This window comes from Thamnophis sirtalis, unplaced genomic scaffold (assembly GCF_051295495.1).
Source record: "Thamnophis sirtalis isolate CommonGarterSnake01/CBP01778 unplaced genomic scaffold, rThaSir2_p1.2 scaffold_6, whole genome shotgun sequence".
Taxonomy (NCBI): Eukaryota; Metazoa; Chordata; class Lepidosauria; order Squamata; family Natricidae; genus Thamnophis; species Thamnophis sirtalis.
In genome coordinates, this window is record NW_028261386.1 from 88,972,705 (window position 1) to 88,995,397 (window position 22,693).

At 43.2% G+C, this 22,693-nt stretch overlaps 1 protein-coding gene across 1 annotated transcript in view; it reads right to left on the minus strand.

The window, feature by feature from the left end:
• Nucleotides 1–314: 314 nt before the first annotated feature.
• The window catches only part of HECA (HECA ribonucleoprotein granule regulator), a 46,302-nt gene continuing 23,923 nt past the window's right edge, over nucleotides 315–22,693 (minus strand). Inside the window, exons 3-4 of the mRNA XM_014076123.2 lie at nucleotides 7,157–7,311; nucleotides 315–6,066 (exon numbers count right to left, since the gene is read on the minus strand). Coding sequence (XP_013931598.2) covers nucleotides 5,902–6,066; nucleotides 7,157–7,311 — 320 coding nt within the window. The 3' untranslated portion in view covers nucleotides 315–5,901. The remainder of the gene's footprint in view (nucleotides 6,067–7,156; nucleotides 7,312–22,693) is intronic.

The following is a 22,693-nucleotide window of genomic DNA, read 5'->3' on the forward strand; positions in this document are numbered from 1 at the left end:
TATTGCAAAGGTCTCTCAGGCCTTCTGACATAATGTAAATTTTGGTGGACAAAGCCACTCTGGATTCTGCTTAGTGCTGAATCTTATCTTGAATCTGGAGTTGAATCTACAGTTCAACTCTACTTGGTGCTGAATCTTATCTTAAAGTAAGAACAGGACCCTGCATTTTCATGATGATTACAGACACTAAAAAGACCCTCATGTTATTTCTGTTATTATCTTACTTTAAAAATACTTGCAGCATGCTTTGCACAGTCCTCTTACACACAACGCTGTGAATCTTTATCTGGACTAGTCTAAAACAGCCACGAACATAATCCACCACAGTTTATTATTTTAATACAGATAAATCACAACCTCAAAATTTAACACCACAAAAATGGCATCATAAACAATTGTTTTAAAGTTTATCAACATTCATTTGCTATGTACATATTTTTCCCCTGCAAAAGTGCAATCCAAAACTTTTTTTTTCCTTTTGAGGAAAAAAGGCTTTTACTGAACAAACGCAAACAGGGCAAGCTGGATACCACACAACAATTTGCCCTTGAATACCTCGTACAAGTAAATCAGAAAAAAATTAAATTTGCTACATGTCTTCCTATCAAAAGAGCACACTGACAGAATCATCTGTTGCCTCAAATCTGGTTTTCAGTAATTTACTCACTTAAAATGATCAAATAAGCATCATAGTCATATAGTCTCAGGTGCACTTAATGTTTTTAAATGGAGTTTAAAATGTATGTTTTTGTGATCAAACAGTCTTTGAAGCTGAATTGTAACACTATTCTGCTGATTTTTTAGGAACATGTTCTCCTTTTTCTTCACGAAGGGTGGGAAAATGCAGGATTAACATTCAATATCTTCATTTTGTTATTTATATGTGTAGGTGTGGTTACCCACATGGAACAATTTAGTGCCAAAATGATAGCATTGTGTTATCAAATACAAATGCCACGGTGAATAAAAAGTTTTATCAAGTTTGGAAAAGATCATGTGGACACAGCAAAAGAATTTAACATGGTCTTGCAATGTTTAAGAAGAAAAACAAGTCACCAATAAAATACAGATGTTATGAAAGTAGCAGCTGTGGAAAGAAATTTCTGCCAGATGCAGTACAGGATACATCTCTATTGCACACCTCAGCAAAATGAAGTGGCTATATATGTCAATGCACATGGAGACCATAAGTGCCAGTTTCTAAAACAACTGTGGGAACTTAGAAAAAAGATGCAGCTGCTTGAACATTTCAAAGAAAGCTACCCTGTTCACTGTCTAACACACTGTGAAGCTCCTCTTTCAACAGCCCTCGTTTATGTGGTATTGTATTATATGCAATCATGAAAGTCAAATTAATTCAAATTCATATATATCAAGAAACATTATTTTGGGGAGGTACTGATGATGCTAACGCACAATAGATATTTTATACACTATAAATATCAATCTATTATCGGGTTGGTTTTAAGGAATTTCTAATATGCTTTCTTTAATGGGGAAAAAATATTTATTTGTAAGATTTATTTTAGCATGTAAACAGCCCAGAAATGATTTTCACGAATGAAAGTGAACATCCTTTTTTCTGCAATTCATTCAATTCTCTCTCAATGTCTTGATCCTGTATCATTTAAGATTAATTGCAATTCTGCAAATGCCTTTTTTTAAATGGTCATACACACAACATGCACTTGTGGAGACATAATTTGAGCAGATGCTAAAATATAGCCAACATATCCCATAGAACCCCAATTTCATACCGCCAGCTTCAATGAATACATGAAGCTCCCTAGGAGCAATTTTCTTCAATACTAAGGATGCTAAATATCTGCCGGGGGGGGGGGGGTGCAGAAGAAACCATCTCTCTCTCTCCCACTCTCTCTCTCTATCTCTCATACACACACATACACATACACACACAACTGTATGCATTTTCTAAATTGCAACCATAGTATTTATTTGCTTTACATCTTTCTTGGTCTTGGTATCTGTGATTTGCATTTGGATTACTATGCTGCTACTCTATTTTTAGTACAACTCACCTTAAATTTTGAATGAGAAAGTTGATGAATACTACCTGTTAACCTAAAAAAATTATGGCTATGGATATGAGCGTTCCTGGGCAATCCACACTGAGTAAAGTAGAGAGGAGTAGCGATAGCCTTTATGAAACTTGTTACCCAGTAATAACATTGTGTTCTATGCATGTAGGTTGTGGGTAATGCATGCACATAAATGAGTTCACGGCCTCTATCATTCCTGTATAATTTAATGTCAATCAAATGTATCAATTAGGAAGGAATTCTATCTATGTCTCAGGCAGTGACATATATACAACTGCTAATGTTCATATCTTTATTACATGGTGGGGGGAAAGAGCAACATGATTTATTATCCAAACCAAATGCTAAATTGTACACGGCATGCAAATAAGAAAATAAACAGTATCGGAAAGGCCTCAATAGAAAAATCCAATTGAGTTGAAAAGTAAAATACTTCACTACTGTTCCCCTCTCTTGAATAATTACAATAATGTTATCAATAAATGTTTTTGGAAATTAGATTCCAAATATTTCAAATTCATATGCAAGCTATGAAAAGAGTTTGACAATCTTGCAGGGCTGAAAGAAAACATAGTTTATGAGACCACATATTATTGGATATCCATTTTATTATACTTTTGAAGCATGTGTGTCTTTTCATTCATGCTTGCCATGATCCCAATGCAGCATTTTCTTTTCAATAGATTATTGTCGCTACACAATGTTTATTACCCAGTACAAAATTTGGAGTGATCAGATCCACCAAAACTCTAAAGAGCTTACACACACTAGAACTATCTTCCCCCAAATAACACTCTTCAGTTGGTCTGAAAACTAGTACTCTCAAATCTGCAGACCCAAACATTGGAAACAAAGCAGAGAAAACTGCACTTAAAAATTGAAATTATTTCTCTGTATATATATTTTTTCAGGGCTACTTGATGGAGGTTGCATCATGTTGAATGAAGAACAGCTAATCTCCCCCCCTCACCTAAATTACCTCTTCCCCCAGAGCTGTTTTGAGCTAAGTAGCCTAAAATAGTCATCCAAATAATAACTGAATGTTGCTGTTGCTACATTTCACAACAACTGTGGAAAAGGAAAGAGGTTTATACTGCTCACACTGACCCATCACATCATTGCAGTAGACACCAAATTATCACATGCAATATCCATAAAAACCTAAAATAAAATGATATTGCAAAATCTTATCACAAATTTCTGATGTGACAGCTCATTTGCTCCTTAGTGCTGATCTACAAAAATTACATTTACCTGCTCATCTTTGGAAATAATGTTATAATTATAGTTCAATAAAACATTCCATTTTCAAGTAGATCATTTGTTTCTAAAGTTGAACAATTTGTGCTGAAAAACCAAATACTTAGACTATCAAATTTCAAAAGACTGACCATTCACTTTTAACAAAAAAAAATTTCCACATGTAAAGATAAAGTAACTACAACACTGATAAAAGAACAATAATCAGAAAACAATTATTTTGTCCTTAAATTTCTTCGGTTTCAATTATTTCACTTTTAATTTCTCATAAATTAAAAAAAAAAATTAACTAAAAGTGTCGTTTCAAAATAGGTACCAAAAAGTGGGTTTAACCTCTTTTAATATGACTTAATTCATACTAGGATTCAAAAGACATAAAATGAATTTCACAAGTCATGGGGCATAATGCACCTCACATGATAACATGTATCCCAAAACAGCAGGGAGGTTCAAAATATTGAGATCTGTTATTCAACAAGATAGTATAAGCCATTAATTATTAAGATCTTTAGCAGCTTTTTTGAACCTTAAGTATGCTAAAATCTTTTAATTAATTCCTTGTTTGTTTATACACAGCCCATATATGCACACATAATCTTGGGAGTATTTCTGCAGAAATTTTACCTGATGATATGTGAACAACTAATAAAAACTGTTCTATAGACACCATTCAGTTTTAGAGAACACTTTTGAAATACTGTAAAGAAATTATTAAATATTTCAACCTATAGGAAAATTATTTTACAGGTAGGCACACTAATCTATCATCCTTCATTTAGTTTGAATATAGTTTACTATAGCTGTACCAAGAGACAAGGGTTAATCACAATAAAAAAATTTGCAACGTAAGTTGCAGATTCCTCTCTTGATAACAGATTTTGTAATGAGTTTTGCAGTATTACCAAACTCTCTAAGGTGACTTTAAAATGCTTGAAAAAAGCTGAAATAACACAACTTATTAAAATTGCAAGTTTTTGTAGAAATTTCCCTGACTGTTTGAATTATAGTGTTAGTGGAAACAGTATGATCTGTCAGTGAGAGTAACTATGATTATCAAATATATATCCCAGGAAGACACTATGCAAAAATAAAACTGTTTTAAACAGTGCATTTTTTGATATAGTATTACATTCATTTGTCAATGGTTAAGTTTATCTCAATAAACAGAGCCTCTAACTATATTAACCAGCACTACTAATATTATCAAATCCTGATTTTGCTCCCAGGAATGATGTAAGTTCAACAAAGGAGCAAAATATGAAGATATTGGATGGACAGAGGTGCACACAAGGAAAATGTCTTTGAAAATCTGGCTGTACAACTACCCAGTATCCTTTCTTAGTTCATCTAAAATGTACAGATAGGATCTGCATACAAACCTGAAGTCTGTGGATTAACATTAAGCATTTGATGTTAATTGTAATTTGTAACACCTCCCCTCCCTCTTCCATATTTTATATTAGGCCTTGAAATATATTAGAGTGCATGGGAAAAGGCAGTAGTAATGAGAGTGCTGCTTAGCATAGAACCACTTTCTATTCCCCCAATATCTTCAAAATCTGTTCAGCTCCCACTCTTCAGAACTGATATTCAGGGCACAGCAGAAGACTGAGGGACTACCTTATCCAATGGTGGGATTCAAATAATTTAACAACTGATTTGCCCAGGGTCAGGTTGGCTGTCATGGGAGGCGTGGCCCATCCCCATCCTCCAGCTCCACCACACAGGTGGGATAAGCCTCTGGCAACAGCCAACCTGACCCTAGGCAAACAGGTTGTTAAATTACCACCCACCCTCCTATCAAAGTAGATCCTGGGCATTGCACTACACTGCAATGGAGAAATGAGCAACAGAATGGCCAGCACGAGAGAAGTAGGAGGAGCAGGGAGAAGAAAGAGGGAAAGCGGCCTTCTTCTTCCTTCATACTGGCCTCTCTGTTGCCTGTTTTTCCATTGCAGCGCAGCACCCAGGATCCACTTTGATAGTAGGGGTGAGTAATTTAATAACCAGTTTGCCTGAACCAATGCGAACTGGCTGAATCCCACCACTGACCTTATCTATAAGCAGAACTCTACTCCCATGATGCTGGGTTTCCCGCTTCATCTGGGCAGACCTACAATTTTCTTTCTTCTACATGTTTATGAAAATCTGTTCATCTCTCCAACCTACAAAAACTTGAAGTCACTGTTTCATTTAACAATAAAGGGAACAAATAGAATGGAATTTTCACTCCAACCTGGGTGAATATAGACAATTTCCCAGATGTGATGGAACATTTTTTTCAGAATATCCAGGCAGTGTGATCCCAACACATCTGGAAAAGAGCTAGGATAATATGATAGAGAGACAAAAAAAGATGGTGCTGCATCTCTAGCCTTCACTGAAATCATGGCAAGAGGACCTGTCTGAATGACACACATCTACACAGGAACACATGTACATAACCACGCAAAGCTTGCTGCACTTTCCTTTCAATTAGAAAAAAAGCCCCCCTCCCCTTCACAGAGCAGATCTTATAAAAGATATGTAAAATAAATGGAACAATACTCATAAAATAGCTATTACTATGGCAAAGCTTTTGTCAATAAGCCTCCAGAACTTTAAATGAGGAAAATGGCTTCACAAAATGATAGTCCAAATTTCCACAGTGTGGACACTGCTGAACGTTGCTGTATTCTGAGAAATACTGCATCCCAATACGTACATCTATAACAGGTTTCCCACAGTGTTTACAGTTCAGCCGAGCCTGTAATAGAGGAGAGAGACAGAGAAAAAGAGAACAGAATTTCAAAAATCTCATAATTGGCTTCCATCGTCCATCAAACCCTATCATGCTTCTATTTGTTTTATTCTTACTGAATATGCCTTATAATTATAGCCTGATGGGCCAATTCCTACTACAGCTTGTACTTGGGAAAGCATGCCTGAATAATAAAATTCGGAACATCAATCTCTTGTGTCTGTAGAATCAGCTATTAATGTAGATTTTTAAAAATGAATCAGTTACCTAGAGTGGATTGCATTTTACAATGCCTACATTGGATGCATAGATTTCATCTCTAGGTATATCAGACTAAAATGAAAGGCAAGGATTAAATCTAGGAAGATTTGGTGCTTTTGATTCATTTTATCTTAACATCTGGCCAATATGACCCCGAAGTATTGAAACTCTTCCTCTAGGAGGGCATTTCCAGGAGATGGAACAGCACTGCATCACCAGGCTTCATCTTTATTTCAATGCACACTGAGATAATTACAAGTGCTATCTTCTCTATGTGTACACGCAATTCTACACAACATGCTCTTTAATGAAGATGTACAGGACACAGACAACAAACACATAAATTCTTCTTAATCATTAGCTGCAGTGCTCTGATAGTCACATGGGATTCTCCTCATCACTGTGAATGGGAGGCAGTATTGAAAGAAAATGCTCAGCCAGGTAGAGCAAAAGTTCAAGCAGAGAATTAGATTTGAATTTGCACAGCTAGAAGACATCCAGGGCTGACTCTTTCCCCCCTCCCCCCCAAGCCTCACAGAGCCTTATCTATTTGTTCCCAAAGGAAGGCAAGCAATCTAGGGAGATTCCTGTATTATAGGCAGAATACAATAAAGTAGTTAGCCTGAACTCTATCTATGTGGATCTAATTGCTTGCACCTGACCGGTACTGCTGGAAAAGATATGTGCTTTTGGAAGAGAAGCAGCATCCACCAGAGAGTCATGAATGTATCCTCATCCATGAAATAGTCTCTAGACAGCTATCACTATATCCCAGAGGCTTGCAAAGACCGTGGAACATAATTTACTAAAATATGAACTCTTTTATAATACTAACCTGACAACAAGGAGAGGCTGCTAGAATGTCATAAGTATACATGGTTCCCAGCTGATGCCAGCTTCCATCCCACCGAGATTTGCACTTTATGCAGATAATTTTATGAACCCCTTCTAAACAGTCTACACAAACAGCATATAGGTGCATAAGCCTTCCTGTGGAGAGAGATTTGTAAAAACAGAATATATCAAATGTATCATATATTAACAGAATTGTGAATAGCATTTTTATTAGAAAATGCAAGAAATGAAGCAGTCAGCAAACATTATGTTTCTAGTCATCTTCTGTCAAAATACTATTAAAGGGGAAAGTCTATTTTATTCAGAATTACATTCCTAACTTCAAATGCAAATTATTATTTCATTACTAGTTTAAACTAATGCTGGCAGTCAATCTGTATTAGTTAGCTTCTAAATGTTGAAGTTTGGGTTGTAAAGTTTAGTCTTTAAAAATTCAAAATTGATTTTTAATTAAACTACAAATCAACTACATTAAAGTTAACACATGATCAGTATCAGTAGCTAATTTCTCACATCAGAATGAACAAGACAAGCATTCCAATTTTCAGTTCAACTAAGAAGCTTAACAAATAACTTTAGAGAATTACTATTGTATTACAGATTTACTCTCAGCTGTATATCACATGCTTCAGAGGGGAGGATGGGCTCTATGCTACTGTAAATTCATAAGATTTTTCTCCATGTGCAAAGCAAAAGTAGAACCCACAAGTTAATTAGGTGTCTCTATATATTTAATTTCCTTCCAGTTATTATTTCATAAATGTCTACAGTATTTATACATATGAATAAAAGTCATATATGATTATCTTTTTGGCAAAAGAATATATCACACAAACTCTTTATGCAGAGAAGAAGTCAGGAAAAACAGATTATTCTCAACAGGAAATGCAGGCTTTTTCAAACCACAAAGTCTCTGCTATAACTCAGTTTCAGGAAAGAGTTTAAATTGCTACATGAATACACTTGCATACTCTGCATAAATATAGAAAAGATTCCGGTGTGAAAGCAGGAAGGTAGAATTATATTATAGCAATTGTGCTTATCTCATAATATACGATATGGAAAAACAAACTTCCTTGTTTAGGAGAAACTCCCCATTTCATGCAGTTTTCACCTGGAAAAAATACTAGGAAAATGTGAAATAACTTCTCATCAAAGATGGATATTAGCTAGCCCAATGCAGGTACTTACCTGGATTTTATATGGTGCTAATCCATACCATAGTTTGTTTAGTTATTATTGGACTAAATCATACTTCACATCGAATGTGTCAAAGTTTACAAACCAATAAAGCACACAAATGTATAGCTGTATTGTGTATTTGGTTTGGTTTGAGCTTAATATTGTGTGAGCTCAAACACATTATTCTAATCCTTAAAGGATGACTAAGAACACCGTCATTATCCTTTCCTCTCATTTTTAAGTCATCTCATCCATTTTTAACTTACAATAATTATGTTTATTGAGTAAGCAATAGTAAATACTAATCTCAAAGCTAATTTTCAAAACTCTTTAAACTTCTTATTCTTTAACCCAATTTATTCTCAACTAAATATCATGTGACATCCAAATCAAGAGAGCTATAGAAATTACCAGGTATGGAATGGAGGCAGGAATTGCATGGAAGGACAGTGCAAAGTGAGGCTATAATATTTCTGTAGTCTCCAAACTATGATTTATTAGTACCTGATAGGGGAATTAGATATCACTCTCCTCTGCCCAACAGCTGGGATCACCTACCTGTCATAAACATTTAGCATAACTATATTCCAGTCCTTCATCTACTCCCACTTCTGCTGCTAGGTAAGATGAGAAACAAGTTTACAGACTCCTCCCCACCACCTTATTTGTATATATACAAATTTATATGTTTATAAATTTATGTACAAGTGGCCCTCACAATAGTTCACTTAGTGGCCATTCAAAGTTACAACGGCACTGAAAAAAGTGACTTATTACCATTTTCACACTTACGATCATTGTGGCAGCCCCATGGTCACATGACTGGATGCTTGACAACTGACTCACATTTATTACGGTTGCAGTGTCCTGGGGGTCATGTGATCATCTTTTGTGTCCTTCCCCCTTCAATGAGGAAGCCAGATTTACTTAATAACTGTGTTAACAACTGCAGTGATTCACTTAACAAATGTGGCAAGAAAAGTTGTAAAATGGAGCAAAACTCACGTAACAAATTTCTCACTTAGCAATAGAAATTTTGGGGTCAATTGTGGTCGTAAGTTGAAGACTATCTGTATTTGTACTGTATATATAAAGCATTTGTAATTATTTTGGGAAATTTTCTCCGGTATCATTATTTTTATGATTTTAGATTAAATTATTATGCTTTTAAGATTAAATTTCCCAGGTTTAAGAGTGATCAGAATGGCTTCTTCAAATTCATACTGAAAAATGATAGGGCTGCCAAATCTGGATAGCAAGTCGTCAAATTATCACTCGAGGGTAACATTTCAATTCTATTTCCCAGATTTTTGCAGTTCAGTTCAGAAAGCATCAAATTATGCTCAAATGGGAATTTTAAAAGGACTCTCTAGGACAGCGATGGCGAACCTTTTTTCGCTCGCATGCCATAAGTGGGGGGAGCGCAGGGAGGTCGTGTGCGGGTGTGCCGCACCCGTAATGCAATGCACGACCCCCCCCGAGTGCGCATGCGCACTACAGGCGCGACCCCCATTTTTGAATGCTTTTTTCACCCTCCCCAGGCTCCAGAGGCTTTATAGGAGCCTGGGGAGGGCGAAAACAGCTTCTCCCCACTCCGGAAGCCCTCTGGAGGCTTCAGGGACCTTCAGGAGGCTTCCCTGAAACCTCGGGAGCAGTCAACCTCTGGAGCAGTGAAGACAACCCTCCGAGCAAACCGGAAGAACACTTCTGGTTTTCTCGGAGGGTCATTTTGAGCGCTCCAAAGGCTTCAGGGACCTTCAGGAGGCTTCCCTGAAGCCTCGGAGCAGTCAAGACGACCCTCCAAGCAAACCGGAAGTCGGTGCCTGAACTTCCGGTTTGCCAATGGGGCGGTTTTTTGCGCTCCGGAGGCTTCAGGGAAGCTCATGAAGCCTCCGGAGAGAAGCTGGGGATGCTCTTTTCGCCCTCCCCAGGCTCCTATAAAGCCTCTGGAGCCTAGGGAGGACGAAAAATGGCTTTAAAAAAGGGTGAAATCAGCTCGTGTGCCCTGACAAATGGCTCCACGTGCCACCTGTAGCATGCATGCCCTATGTTCACCATCACTGCTCTAGGAATATGCATTTGGGAATTAAAGCCTATAAATACCCAGAAGCCCCAATTTCCATAATTAAGCAAAAATTAAATAAAATGAAAACAGGAAATATTGGAAATCCCTGATTTACAATCATTCGTTTGGCAACCATTCAAAGTTACAATGGCAATGAAAAAAAGTGACTTATGACCAGCGCTCACAATTATGACCATTGCAGCATCCCAATGGTCACACGATTAAAATTAATCGTGTAATCTGACTGTTTGTTTTTCTTTAAGGAAAACTCTAAGCAGAGTATATGCAGAATGAAAAGTCTGCAGTGCTCTTTCAAAAATACAATCACATCAAGAAATGCAAAACACGATCTTTTGATTCCAATACATTAGCTACTACTAATCAACAGCTGATAACAGGAAAATATGTGAAGAGAATGCACATTATTATCATATTTGCACATTATTTGTAGTCATCATATACCTCAGCAATGAAGCAACTGTAATCAAGAGCCAAGGTGGCGCAGTGGTTAAATGCAGCACTGCAGGCTACTGCTAGATCAGCAGGTCAGCGGTTCAAATCTCACCGGCTCAGGGTTGACTCAGCCTTCCATCCTTCCGAGGTGGGTAAAATGAGGACCCAGATTGTTGGGGGCAATATGCTGACTCTCTGTAAACCGCTTAGAGAGGCCTGAAAGGCCTATGAAGCGGTATATAAGTCTACTGCTATTGCTATATTGCTATATCATGCCAGTCAGCATTTTTCATACTCATTATAGCCAAACTATGACTATGCTTTGTTTTTAAAGGGATTTTTTTTCTGACTTTTCTTTTAAAAATACTGCTTCTAGGCCACAAAATAGGTTTATTTTGGAACTCAGCATTTGTTTTTGATGATTTATTACCAATGCAGAACAAAACATAAATTAAGCCTTATACAGTTAAATAGCCAATTATGCAATTTGGGCTACAATCCATATTGTTACTGTTATTCTTATCCAAGAGCAGTAGGCAAAACAAACCTTTAAAACTATTAAGTAAAAAGAGTAACAATGCAGACATCAATCACAAAAACCCTAAAATAATTAAAATACAGCCATTTAAAAACAAAGTTCATTTGAAAATAAATCTCAAGGACAGTGTGGTCCTGGAAGTATTACTATGACTTACTCTAATGGGCAAATACAGAGAAGATGTACCTTGTTTCCCCCAAAATAAGAACTCCCCGGTTAATAAAACCAATCGTACTTTTGAGCGTGTGTGCTAAAATAAGCTCTCCCCCCTGAAAATAAGCCCTTCCTGAAAATATTGCAACACAGCAGCAGCTGACCATGCTCGCCACCTCCTGTACCTCAAAAATAATAAAACATCCCCGAAAATAAGGCCAAGCGCTTATTTTGGAGGTCAAAAGAAAATAAGACCCTGTCTTATTTTCAGGGAAATACGGCACATATCATGCTAAATTCTAATGTGTATGATTTTGGGCCTATTGACATGCATGAGTACCCTTAGCCACAGGAATTTGCAAACCATCAATGCAAAGGATGAACAATCTTAATGTTGTGGGACTCTGTATGTTGCAAAGTAAGAAAGGCTGGGTTTTGGAAGAGGCTGCATTTCTAAATTGTGTCAAAATTATGTAGGTTTATTGTACAGTTTTGTGTTTTGCCACCTTAAAATAGTAAATCATGTTTTCAGTTTTCAGCAATCATGCCCAAGATAGCAAAAGAGGGATTTGAAATTGAAATTGACTGATGGATTATCAGGCAATCGGTTCATTCAACCCACCATCAATTTTGCCTCATTTGATCTTCTGGTAGGTTGTATTGGACTCTAAATTTGCATTACAGGGATAAGTCACGGTCAGTGATGGACCATGTTTTCCTCCCATATTAGAAAACCCAAGCTTTAAGTTACGTTTAATGTTAATTTTAGCAGAAATAAGCCATTCTTGTAAATTACAATGTTAGGTTGGCTTGTTTCCATTAATTTCAGTTTTATCATTCATATCAAAATTTTATTTATCAATTAAATTTTATTATTAATTTTAATGACCTAATTTATGCAGCAGTTCTCTTAATTCTTTTCATCTAATTCTTTTCTTGGACCCAGCTATTCTTAAGAACTATTGTCCTGTCTCCAGCTTCCTTTTTTGGGAAAGGTTGTTGAGAAGGTGGTGGCGCTTCAACTCCAACGGACCTTGAATGAAGCAGATTATCTAGTCTCCTTTCAGTCTGGCTTCAGGGCTGGATACAGCACAGAAACCGCTTTGGTCGCACTGACCGATGATCTCTGGTGGGCCAGGGATAGAGGACATTCCTCTATCCTGGTGCTTCTTGACCTCTCAGCGGCTTTCGATACCATCGACCATGGTATCCTTCTGCAACGGTTAGAGGAGGTGGGGGTGGGAGGCACCGTTCTACGATGGTTCTGTTCTTACCTCTCTAAAAGTCGCAGTTGGTGTTGGTCAGGCGACAAAGGTCGACCCCTAGGCCCCTTAAATGTAGGGTGCCGCAGGTTTTGGTCTTGTCCCCCTCCTATTTAATATCTACATGAAGCCGCTGGGTGAGATCATTCGACAACACGGGGTTAAGTATCATCAGTACGCTGAAGATACACAATTATATCTCTATGCCCCGTGATGTGCCGGTACCTGGAGGCTGTTAGGATCTGGATGGGGGTAAACAAACTCGTGCTCAATCCCGACAAGACTGAGTGGCTATGGATGTTCCCCCCGAAGGACAGCCCAGATAGTCCATCCTTGATCCTGGGAGGCGAAAACTTACACCCCTCAGAGAGGGCACACAATTTGGGGGTCCTCCTGGATTCACAGCTGACACTGGAACATCGTCTGTCGGCTGTGACCAGGGGAACCTTTGTCCAGGTTCACCTGGTGCATCAATTGCGGCCCTACTTGGATCGGGAGGCACTCCAAACTGTCACTCATGCCCTAGTCACCTCAAGGCTGGATTACTGCAACGCGCTCTACATGGGGCTACCCTTGAAAAGCGTTTGGAGAGTGCAACTAGTCCAGAATGCAGCCACGCGAGCGATATTGGTTGTACCCATGTTACACCTATCCTCCGCGAGCTGCACTGGCTACCCATTGGTCTCCGGACGCAATTCAAGGTGTTGGTTATAACCTTTAAAGCCCTACATGGCTTAGGACCAGCATACCTGCGAGACCGCCTACTGCCACATTCCTCCCAGCAGCCGGTAAGATCCCACAAGGTTGGCCTCCTTCGGATGCCGTCAGCCAGACAATGTCGGCTGGCGGCTCCCCAGAGGAGAGCCTTCTCTGTGGCTGCCCCAACCCTTTGGAACGAACTACCCCTAGAAATCCGAACCTCACCCACTCTCATGGCCTTCAGAAAAGCTGTCAAGACCTGGCTTTTCTGGCAGGCCTGGGGCTGTTGACCTCATTGTTGAGGTCCAGCCCCGACTTAAATGAATGTATCTGTGTCGTTTTAACTTGTCTTATTTTATTTTTTACTTTCTTTTATTTTCTTTCTCTTCCCTTCTGTAAGCCGCCCGGAGTCCTTCGGGATTGGGCGGCCTATAAATAAAATTAAACTTACAAAACTTACAAACTTGGATGCTGTGACAGTCGTAAATGTGAAGATTGATTGCAAGTAACTTTTTTCAGTGCCGGTCACTGGTCACTAAATGAATAACTATAGGTTCAGAACTATAGTAATACTTTTACATTATTGAAGCTTTATTGTTAGGAAGTTTTCTGATAAGAGATTTAGACAAAGATAAAAGCAGCCAGGCTAGAAAAGCAAAATATGATTAGAAACCTCTCTAATATTATTGGTCTCTTCTGGACTTAGAGGAAGAAAAGAATTAGATAAAAAGAATTAAGAGAACTGCTGCATAAATTAGGTCATTAAAATTAATAATAAAATTTAATTGATAAATGCAAGGTACAGGAGGTGGCGAGCATGGTCACCTCATGGCTGCTGCTGCTGTGTTGCAATATTTTCAGGAAGGGCTTATTTTCGGGGGGAGAGCTTATTTTAGCACACACGCTCAAAAGTACGATTGGTTTTATTAACCGGGGAGTTCTTATTTTGGGGAAAACAAGGTACATCTTCTCTGTATTTGCCCATTAGAGTAAGTCATAGTAATACTTCCAGGACCACACTGTCCTTGAGATTTATTTTCAAATGAACTTTGTTTTTAAATGGCTGTATTTTAATTATTTTAGGGTTTTTGTGATTGATGTCTGCATTGTTACTCTTTTTACTTAATAGTTTTAAAGGTTTGTTTTGTCTACTGCTCTTGGATAAGAAGAACAGTAACAATATGGATTGTAGCCCAAATTGCATAATTGGCTATTTAACTGTATAAGGCTTAATTTATGTTTTGTTCTGCATTGGTAATAAATCATCAAAAACAAATGCTGAGTTCCAAAATAAACCTATTTTGTGGCCTAGAAGCAGTATTTTTAAAAGAAAAGTCAGAAAAAAAATCCCTTTAAAAACAAAGCATAGTCATAGTTTGGCTATAATGAGTATGAAAAATGCTGACTGGCATGATTGCAGTTGCTTCATTGCTGAGGTATATGATGACTACAAATAATGTGCAAATATGATAATAATGTGCATTCTCTTCACATATTTTCCTGTTATCAGCTGTTGATTAGTAGTAGCTAATGTATTGGAATCAAAAGATCGTGTTTTGCATTTCTTGATGTGATTGTATTTTTGAAAAAGCACTGCAGACTTTTCATTCTGCATATACTCTGCTTAGAGGATGGACTATCTGGGCTGTCCTTCGGGGGGAACATCCATAGCCACTCAGTCTTGTCGGGATTGAGCAGGAGTTTGTTTACCCCCATCCAGATCCTAACAGCCTCCAGGTACCGGCACATCACGTCCGCCGCTACACTGAGCTGGCACGGGGCATAGAGATATAATTGTGTATCTACAGCGTACTGATGATACTTAACCCCGTGTTGTCGAATGATCTCACCCAGCGGCTTCATGTAGATATTAAATAGGAGGGGGGACAAGACCAAAACCTGCGGCACCCCACATTTAAGGGGCCTAGGGGTCGACCTTTGTCGCCCGACCAACACCAACTGCGACTTTTAGAGAGGTAAGAACAGAACCATCGTAGAACGGTGCCTCCCACCCCCACCTCCTCTAACCGTCGCAGAAGGATACCATGGTCGATGGTATCGAAAGCCGCTGAGAGGTCAAGAAGCACCAGGATAGAGGAATGTCCTCTATCCCTGGCCCACCAGAGATCATCGGTCAGTGCGATCAAAGCTGTTTCTGTGCTGTATCCAGGCCTGAAGCCAGACTGAAAGGAGTCTAGATAATCGGCTTCATTCAAGGTCCGTTGGAGTTGAAGCGCCACCACCTTCTCAACAACCTTTCCCAAAAAAGGAAGGTTGGAGACAGGACGATAGTTCTTAAGAATAGCTGGGTCCAGAGAAGGCTTCTTAAGGAGGGGCCTTACCACCGCTTCCTTAAGTGGCTGCGGGAAAGACCCCTCCTGTAAAGAAGCGTTCGTAATCCTCTGGAGCCAGCCTCGTCTTACCTCTCTGCTGGTCGAAACCAGCCAGGAGGGGCACGGGTCCAATAAACAGATGGAGGAACTCATCGCTCCCATGGCCTTGTCCACTTTCTCAGGGGTAACAAACTCGAACTCAACCCAGCAAATCTGACTAAGACCTTCCTTCAGCATCTCAGCTGGTGCTGCCCAAGTAGAGTCCAGGTCCGCCCGAATCTGAGTGATTTTATCTGACAGAAACTGAACAAACTCCTCAGCTCTTCCCTGCAAGGGTTCCCCCGCTTCCTCACCTTTTAGGAGGGAGCGGGTCACCCTAAACAGGGTGGCTGGGCGAGATTCCGCGGATGCAATAAGAGCGGAAAAATATGTGCATTTGGCCCCCCCTATCGCCACTAAATAAGTCCTAATAAAGGCTCTTAACAGTGTTCGGTCAGATTCAGAGTTACTAGCCCTCCAGCGTCGCTCTAGGCATCTCTTTTGGCACTTCATCTCCCGGAGTTCCTCAGTGAACCAAGGTGCCCTCCTGGAGAGGCCACAAAGGCGCAATCCGATCCAGAGCCTCAGCCACTGCAACATTCCAGGCTGCGACTAAGGCCTCTGTCTGGTTGTGGGCAAGGGAGTCAGGTATCCCTCCAAGCTCCTTCTGGAATCCTTCCGGATCCATCAGACGCCTGGGGCGGAATCACTTAATCGGCTCCACCTCCCTGCGATGGGGGAGTAGCATCCCAAAGTCAAGTCTCAGCAGGAAGTGATCTGACCATGACAAGGGTGAGATCTCTATTCCTCTTAATTCAAGATCACATCTCCACTGCCCCGAGAGAAATGCAAGGTCGAGTGTGTGCGCATGTGCGAGCTGCGGAATGGTCGGTCGATTTTCGCTCCAGCGAGACAGGCAGAAGGAATGCGGAAAACACCACCGGTTTCAGCTACAAGTCGTCCAGAAAGGAGCCCTAAGTATGACGTCGTCCAGAGTATGACCCAGGGGACTCGGGGAGGCGATCAGCTGGGGAGTCGCCGTTCTCGGCTGGCTCCCAGCCTATGCGGTGTTTTCGCTCGTTTCTTTGGCTGAGCAGCGAAGATGGCGGTTTCATGCCGGCGACGCCGCTTCCGGAAGTGTTAACGAGGCCGGCGCCTTGCAACTCTATTTCCTGGTCGGGAGACCCAGCAGAGCCACTCTGCACTGGACTGAACAGGGGACTATCGTGCCAGGGAGGGGGTAACTGGCTCGGATGGCGCCAAAGGGGATCGATCGGCAGGCTTCGTTGTCACCGTTACGACCCCCCCAGGCGCACCCCCTCCCGTATCACCTCAGCGGCTTGCGGCGACCCTGCTGGTCTTGTTCCGGCTTTCTATTTACTTCTACGAGACTGGAAGGAGCTTATGGATTTGCACCAGTCTGTCATCAGCATTGGGGAGTGGGGTGGCCGATTCATGCGGCGCTGGATGGCGGCCTTGGACGGAAGGGGGCAGCGGATTTTGCTTGGTGTCTTTGCGACCATCCCCTCACCCCCCTGGCTCTACTCGATCAGAGCCTCTTTGCAGTGCAACCCTCCCCCGCCTTTCTTCTGCAATTACGGAGCCTCCTTCCTTCTTTTACCACCTTTACCATCTGGCTCTCTTTGTTTACGAACTTGGACTCTCGGACTTCCAGAGCTACGCCCCTGCTCCTTTTGTTGCGACTACGGCTACCCACTGCTACCCCAAGAATATTATTCCAACTATCAGGGATATCACTCCATCCACCCTCTATTTTACAATCGCCCACCCAACACGGCTTTCTTTTGGACCTTGACTTTAAGTGCTTTTCAGGACCTGAGGAAGGGAGAGGGGCGGAGCAGCTCTCCCTCCTCCTTCCGCACCATTGACTATCTTAACCGTACTTGCGCAATGCTCCGCACATTTTAGGAATATAGTGTGAATGGTGTGCCTGGCTGATGTTTGTACCCACCTTTTTAACCTCATACTGTTGTATTTTTTGTGTTTAATTAACATACGTGGGGATTGCATGGATGAGTGGCTGTGTATGTATGTGAGGACTGGGAGTACAGCCTGGTGCCTCCTCCACTGAGTGCTATTGCAGAAGTGGTAGCGGGCCCAGTCCTACCTCCCATCCCAGAATGAGTGACAAAAATCACCTGCCGGATGGAGCAGAGGCTGTGGGGGGGATATGGGGGCTACGGGTGAGGGGGTGGGCCAGAGCATTACGGTCACTATGGGGAGAGGCAGATATGATGGGAACTTCAGGGCTAGCCATTACCGGGGAAGGAGGGTTCGCTACATCACAGAGATCCCTCCTTCCGGCCCTGCTAGTTCCACTCCAGGGCCAGATGGCGAGAACTGTCAGGGCCCTGGTCTCAGGCTGTTGTTGCTAAATGCCAGGTCTGTGGTTCACAAAGCTCCCCTTGTCCGGGACCTAATTTTAGACGAGGGGGCAGACCTGGCATGTATTACTGAAACCTGGCTGGGCCCGGAGGGAGGAGTCCCCCTCACTGAAATGTGCCCAGAAGGATTTCAGGTGCTTCATCAGCCGCGACCCCAGGGAAGAGGTGGAGGAGTGGCTGTCATCGTCCGAAGGTCTTTAGTTCCTCGTAGGATCCCTGCTCCGGAGCTTGTCGGGTGTGAGTCCCTGTTGATGAAGTTGGACCTTGGTGGTCAAGTGGGTTTGTTGCTAATGTCCCTACCTCCCAACAGCGTTGCAACAGCCCTCCCCTCGCTCCTCGAGTCAGTAGCCGAGTTGGCGGTGGAGTTCCCCAGGCTTATGGTTCTGGGGGATTTCAACCTGCCTACACTTGGTGAACGCTCAGACGGGGCGCAGGAGTTCATGGCTTCCATGACAGCCATGGACTTGACCCAAGTAATTCGGGGTTCAACTCATTCAGCGGATCACACGCTTGACCTCGTATTCCTCTCGGAGCAGTGGAGATGTGATCTAGAGTTGAAGGGCATTAAGACCTTGCCCTTGTCATGGTCTGATCACCTCCTACTGAGGCTTGACTTTCGGAAACCAATCCCCCACTGTAGGGAGGGGGAACCGATTAGGAGGTTCCGCCCCAGGCTCCTGATGGACCCTATAGGATTTCAGACGGCGCTTGGAGAAATACCTGACACTCTAGTCCGCAATCCGGTGGAGTCCTTAGTCGCTGCCTGGAATACAGTGGCGGCGGGGGCTCTAAACCGGATTGCGCCTTTGCGACCTCTCCGAGGCAGCGGATCCAGGAGGGCCCCTTGGTTTATCGAGGAACTCCGGGAGATGAAGCGCCAAAAGAGATGCCTAGAGCGCCGCTGGAGGGCCAGTAAATCTGAGTTAGACCGAGCACTGATGAGAGCCTATCTCGTGGCAATACGGGCGGCGAAATGTTCGCATTTTGCCGCCCTTATTGCATCCGCTGAATCACGCCCAGCCCCCTTGTTTAGAATAACCCGCTCCCTCTTGAAAGGGAGGGATGCGGATGACCCTTTACAAGGTAGAGCTGAGGAATTTGTTCAGTATTTAAAGGATAAAGTCGCTCGGATTCGGACAGAGCTGGACTCCAATTACACGGTACCAGCCGAGGTACCAGGGAAAGGTCTTGAGCATACTTTATGGATTAAGTTTCAACCTGTTTCTCCTGATGAAGTGGACAAGGCCATGGGAGCGGTGAGTGCCTCCACTTGTATACTGGACCCGTGCCCCTCCTGGCTGGTCTCGACCAGCAGGGAGGTGACACGTGGCTGGATCCGGACGATAGTTAACACCTCTCTCCGGGAGGGAATTTTCCCACTCCTCCTAAAGGTGGTGAGACCCCTCCTGAAGAAACCATCTCTGGACCCAGCCATTTTGAGCAACTATCGTCCAGTCTCCAACCTGCCCTTTGTTGGGAAGGTTGTTGAGAAAGTGGTGGCCTCTCAACTCCGACGGTCCTTGGATGAAACCGATTATCTGGATCCCTTTCAGTCGGGCTTCAGGCCTGGTTATAGCACTGAAACTGCTTTGGTCGCGCTGATCGATGATCTCTGGCGAGCCAGGGATAGGGGTCACCCCTCTATCCTTGTGCTCCTTGACCTCTCAGCGGCCTTCGATACCGTCGACCATGGTATCCTTCTGCGACGGTTGCAAGAGGTGGGAGTGGGAGGCACCATTCTTCGGTGGTTCTCCTCCTATCTCTCGGACAGGTCGCAGTCTGTGTTGGTCGGGGGGCAGAGATCGACCCCTAGGACCCTCAATTATGGGGTGCCGCAGGGTTCGGTCCTGTCCCCACTCCTATTTAACATCTACATGAAGCTGCTGGGTGAGATCATATGCCAGCACGGGATTAAGTACTACCAATATGCAGACGATACGCAGTTGTATCTGTCCGCCCCGTGCCAATTCAGCGAAGCAGTAGAAGTGATGTGCCAGTGCCTGGAGGCTGTTAGGGTCTGGATGGGAGTAAACAAGTTGGCGCTCAATCCAGACAAGACCGAGTGGCTTCTGATGTTCCCTCCCAAAGATTGGCCAAGTATTCCATCTCTCAGGCTGGGGGGTGAAATTATACGCCCCTCAGAGAGGGTCCGCAATTTGGGAGTCCTCCTGGACCCACAGCTGACTTTAGAACACCATTTGTCAGCTGTGACCAGGGGGACCTTTGCCCAGGTTCGCCTGGTGCACCAATTGCGACCCTACCTGGATCGGGAGGCCCTTCAGTCACTCACGCCCTTGTGACCTCAAGGCTGGATTACTGTAACGTGCTCTACATGGGGCTGCCCTTGAAGAGTGTTCGAAGACTTCAGTTAGTCCAGAAGGCAGCCGCGCAAGCAATTATGGGTGCACCCAGGTACACCCACGTCAGACCTATCCTCCGCAAGCTGCACTGGCTACCCATTAGTCTCCGGACCCGCTTCAAGTTGCTGGTCGTCACTTATAAAGCCCTACATGGCATCGGACCTGGGTACCTGAGAGACCGCCTCCTGCCGATTACCTCCCATAGACCGATTAGATCTCACAGGTTAGGTCTCCTCCGGATTCCATCTGCCAGCCAATGTCGGCTGGCGACTCCCCGGGGGAGAGCCTTCTCTGTTGCAGCTCCAGCCCTTTGGAACAACCTCCCTGTGGAGATCCGGACCCCTACTACCCTCCCGCTTTCCGCAAAGCCACCAAGTCCTGGCTGCTCCGGCAGGCCGTGGGGCTTGTGAAATATCCAGCCCCACGGTAACTGTGAATGTTGTGTATTTTAAAGTGTTGTTTTGTTTATTTATCCCCTTCCCTTGTTTATTGTAAACAAGAGTCCTTCGGGAGTGGGCGGCATACAAGACGAATAAACTTAAACTCAAACTGTGTCCCACTCTATGAGTCGGACCCTGAATTACTTGGGTCAAATCCATGGTTGTCATGGAAGCCATGAACTCCTGCGTTCCATCAGAATGTTCGCCCAGGGATGGCAGGTTAAAGTCCCCCAGTACCATCAGTCTGGGGAACTCCACCGCCAACCCAGCTACCGCCTCTAGGAGCGCAGGCAGGGCTCGTAGGTCCAACTTCAGGAGAAGGGACTCAAACCCCACAATCTCCTCGGAAGGGATACTGCAAGGAACTAATGACCCTTGGATAATAACTGCCACTCCCCCACCCCTTCTCTAGTGTCGCGGCTGATGTAGCCCCTGGAACCCTTCTGGGCACATTTCTGAGAGGGGGACTCCTCCCTCATGGCCCAGCCAGGTTTCAGTTATACATGCCAGGCCTGCCTCCTCATCTAAAATTAAGTCCCAGATGAGGAGAGCTTTATTTACTACAGACCTGGCATTTAGCAACAGCAACCTGAGACCAGGGCCCTGCTCTCCTCTGCCACCAGGCCCTTGAGTTGAGCCAGTAGGGCCGGAACAAGGAATTGTTGTAAGGTAGCAAATCCTTCTTCCCTGGTAATGGCCAGCCCTACAGCTCCCGTCATATCTGCCCCTCCCAGTCATGACCAAAATGCCCCAACCCTCCCCCGTAGACCCCCGCCCACCTCCCATGGCCCCCATTCTTCCCGACAGGCCGCACTCATCATTCATACCAGGACGGGGGGCAGATCTGGGCCCCCATCCACTTCTGCATCTGCACTCAGTGGAGGGGGCCACAGGTCGCCCACCCGATCCCCTCATGCACAACACACAGCCACTCTCCTCATACATCCCCCACAACAATAGTTAAAAATACAGAGTAATAATATAAAATTAAGCAAATTTAAAAATTAAAAGTGGGGACACGCTCTCACCCATTCATACAAACATTCCCTCAACACACAAAATAAGCGCAATTTTTGCCCCGCAAAAGCGGTTGGCGCAAGTTTTAAAAAGGTGAAGTTGGTAAAAAGTTTAAATTTAAGAGACGCTATTAGTCTTCTCCCCTGCCGAGTCCAGAAAGTATATGCAGTCTTAGAGTCTGAAATGGCTGAATAGGTCGACGCCAGTTGGGGAGGGGGCCTTCTGACCACGTTCTCCTCATCTCCCTGTCCACTCCTTCTACGAGGCTGTACAGCATGGGATCTAACGCAAAACTGTCAACATGGCCAGAGGTCTCCATGGCCGCAGCAACAGTTAGTTAAGATGGTAAGTTAGGATGATAAGAAGAAAAATCCCTGAGGACGAGGGCGGGGGCGGCTAAAGGGAGAGGGTGACCGGAGAAACGCTCCACCAAAAGGCAAGCCGTCACCCCAAAAAAGGCAGGCCCAAGAAGATAGCGGGTGGCAGCAGCAGATAGCAGCGGGAAGGCGGCTTGATGTTTTAAGAAGCCAGGATCACAACAGCCAGAGTATGGACAAAGCAAAAGTCCGCA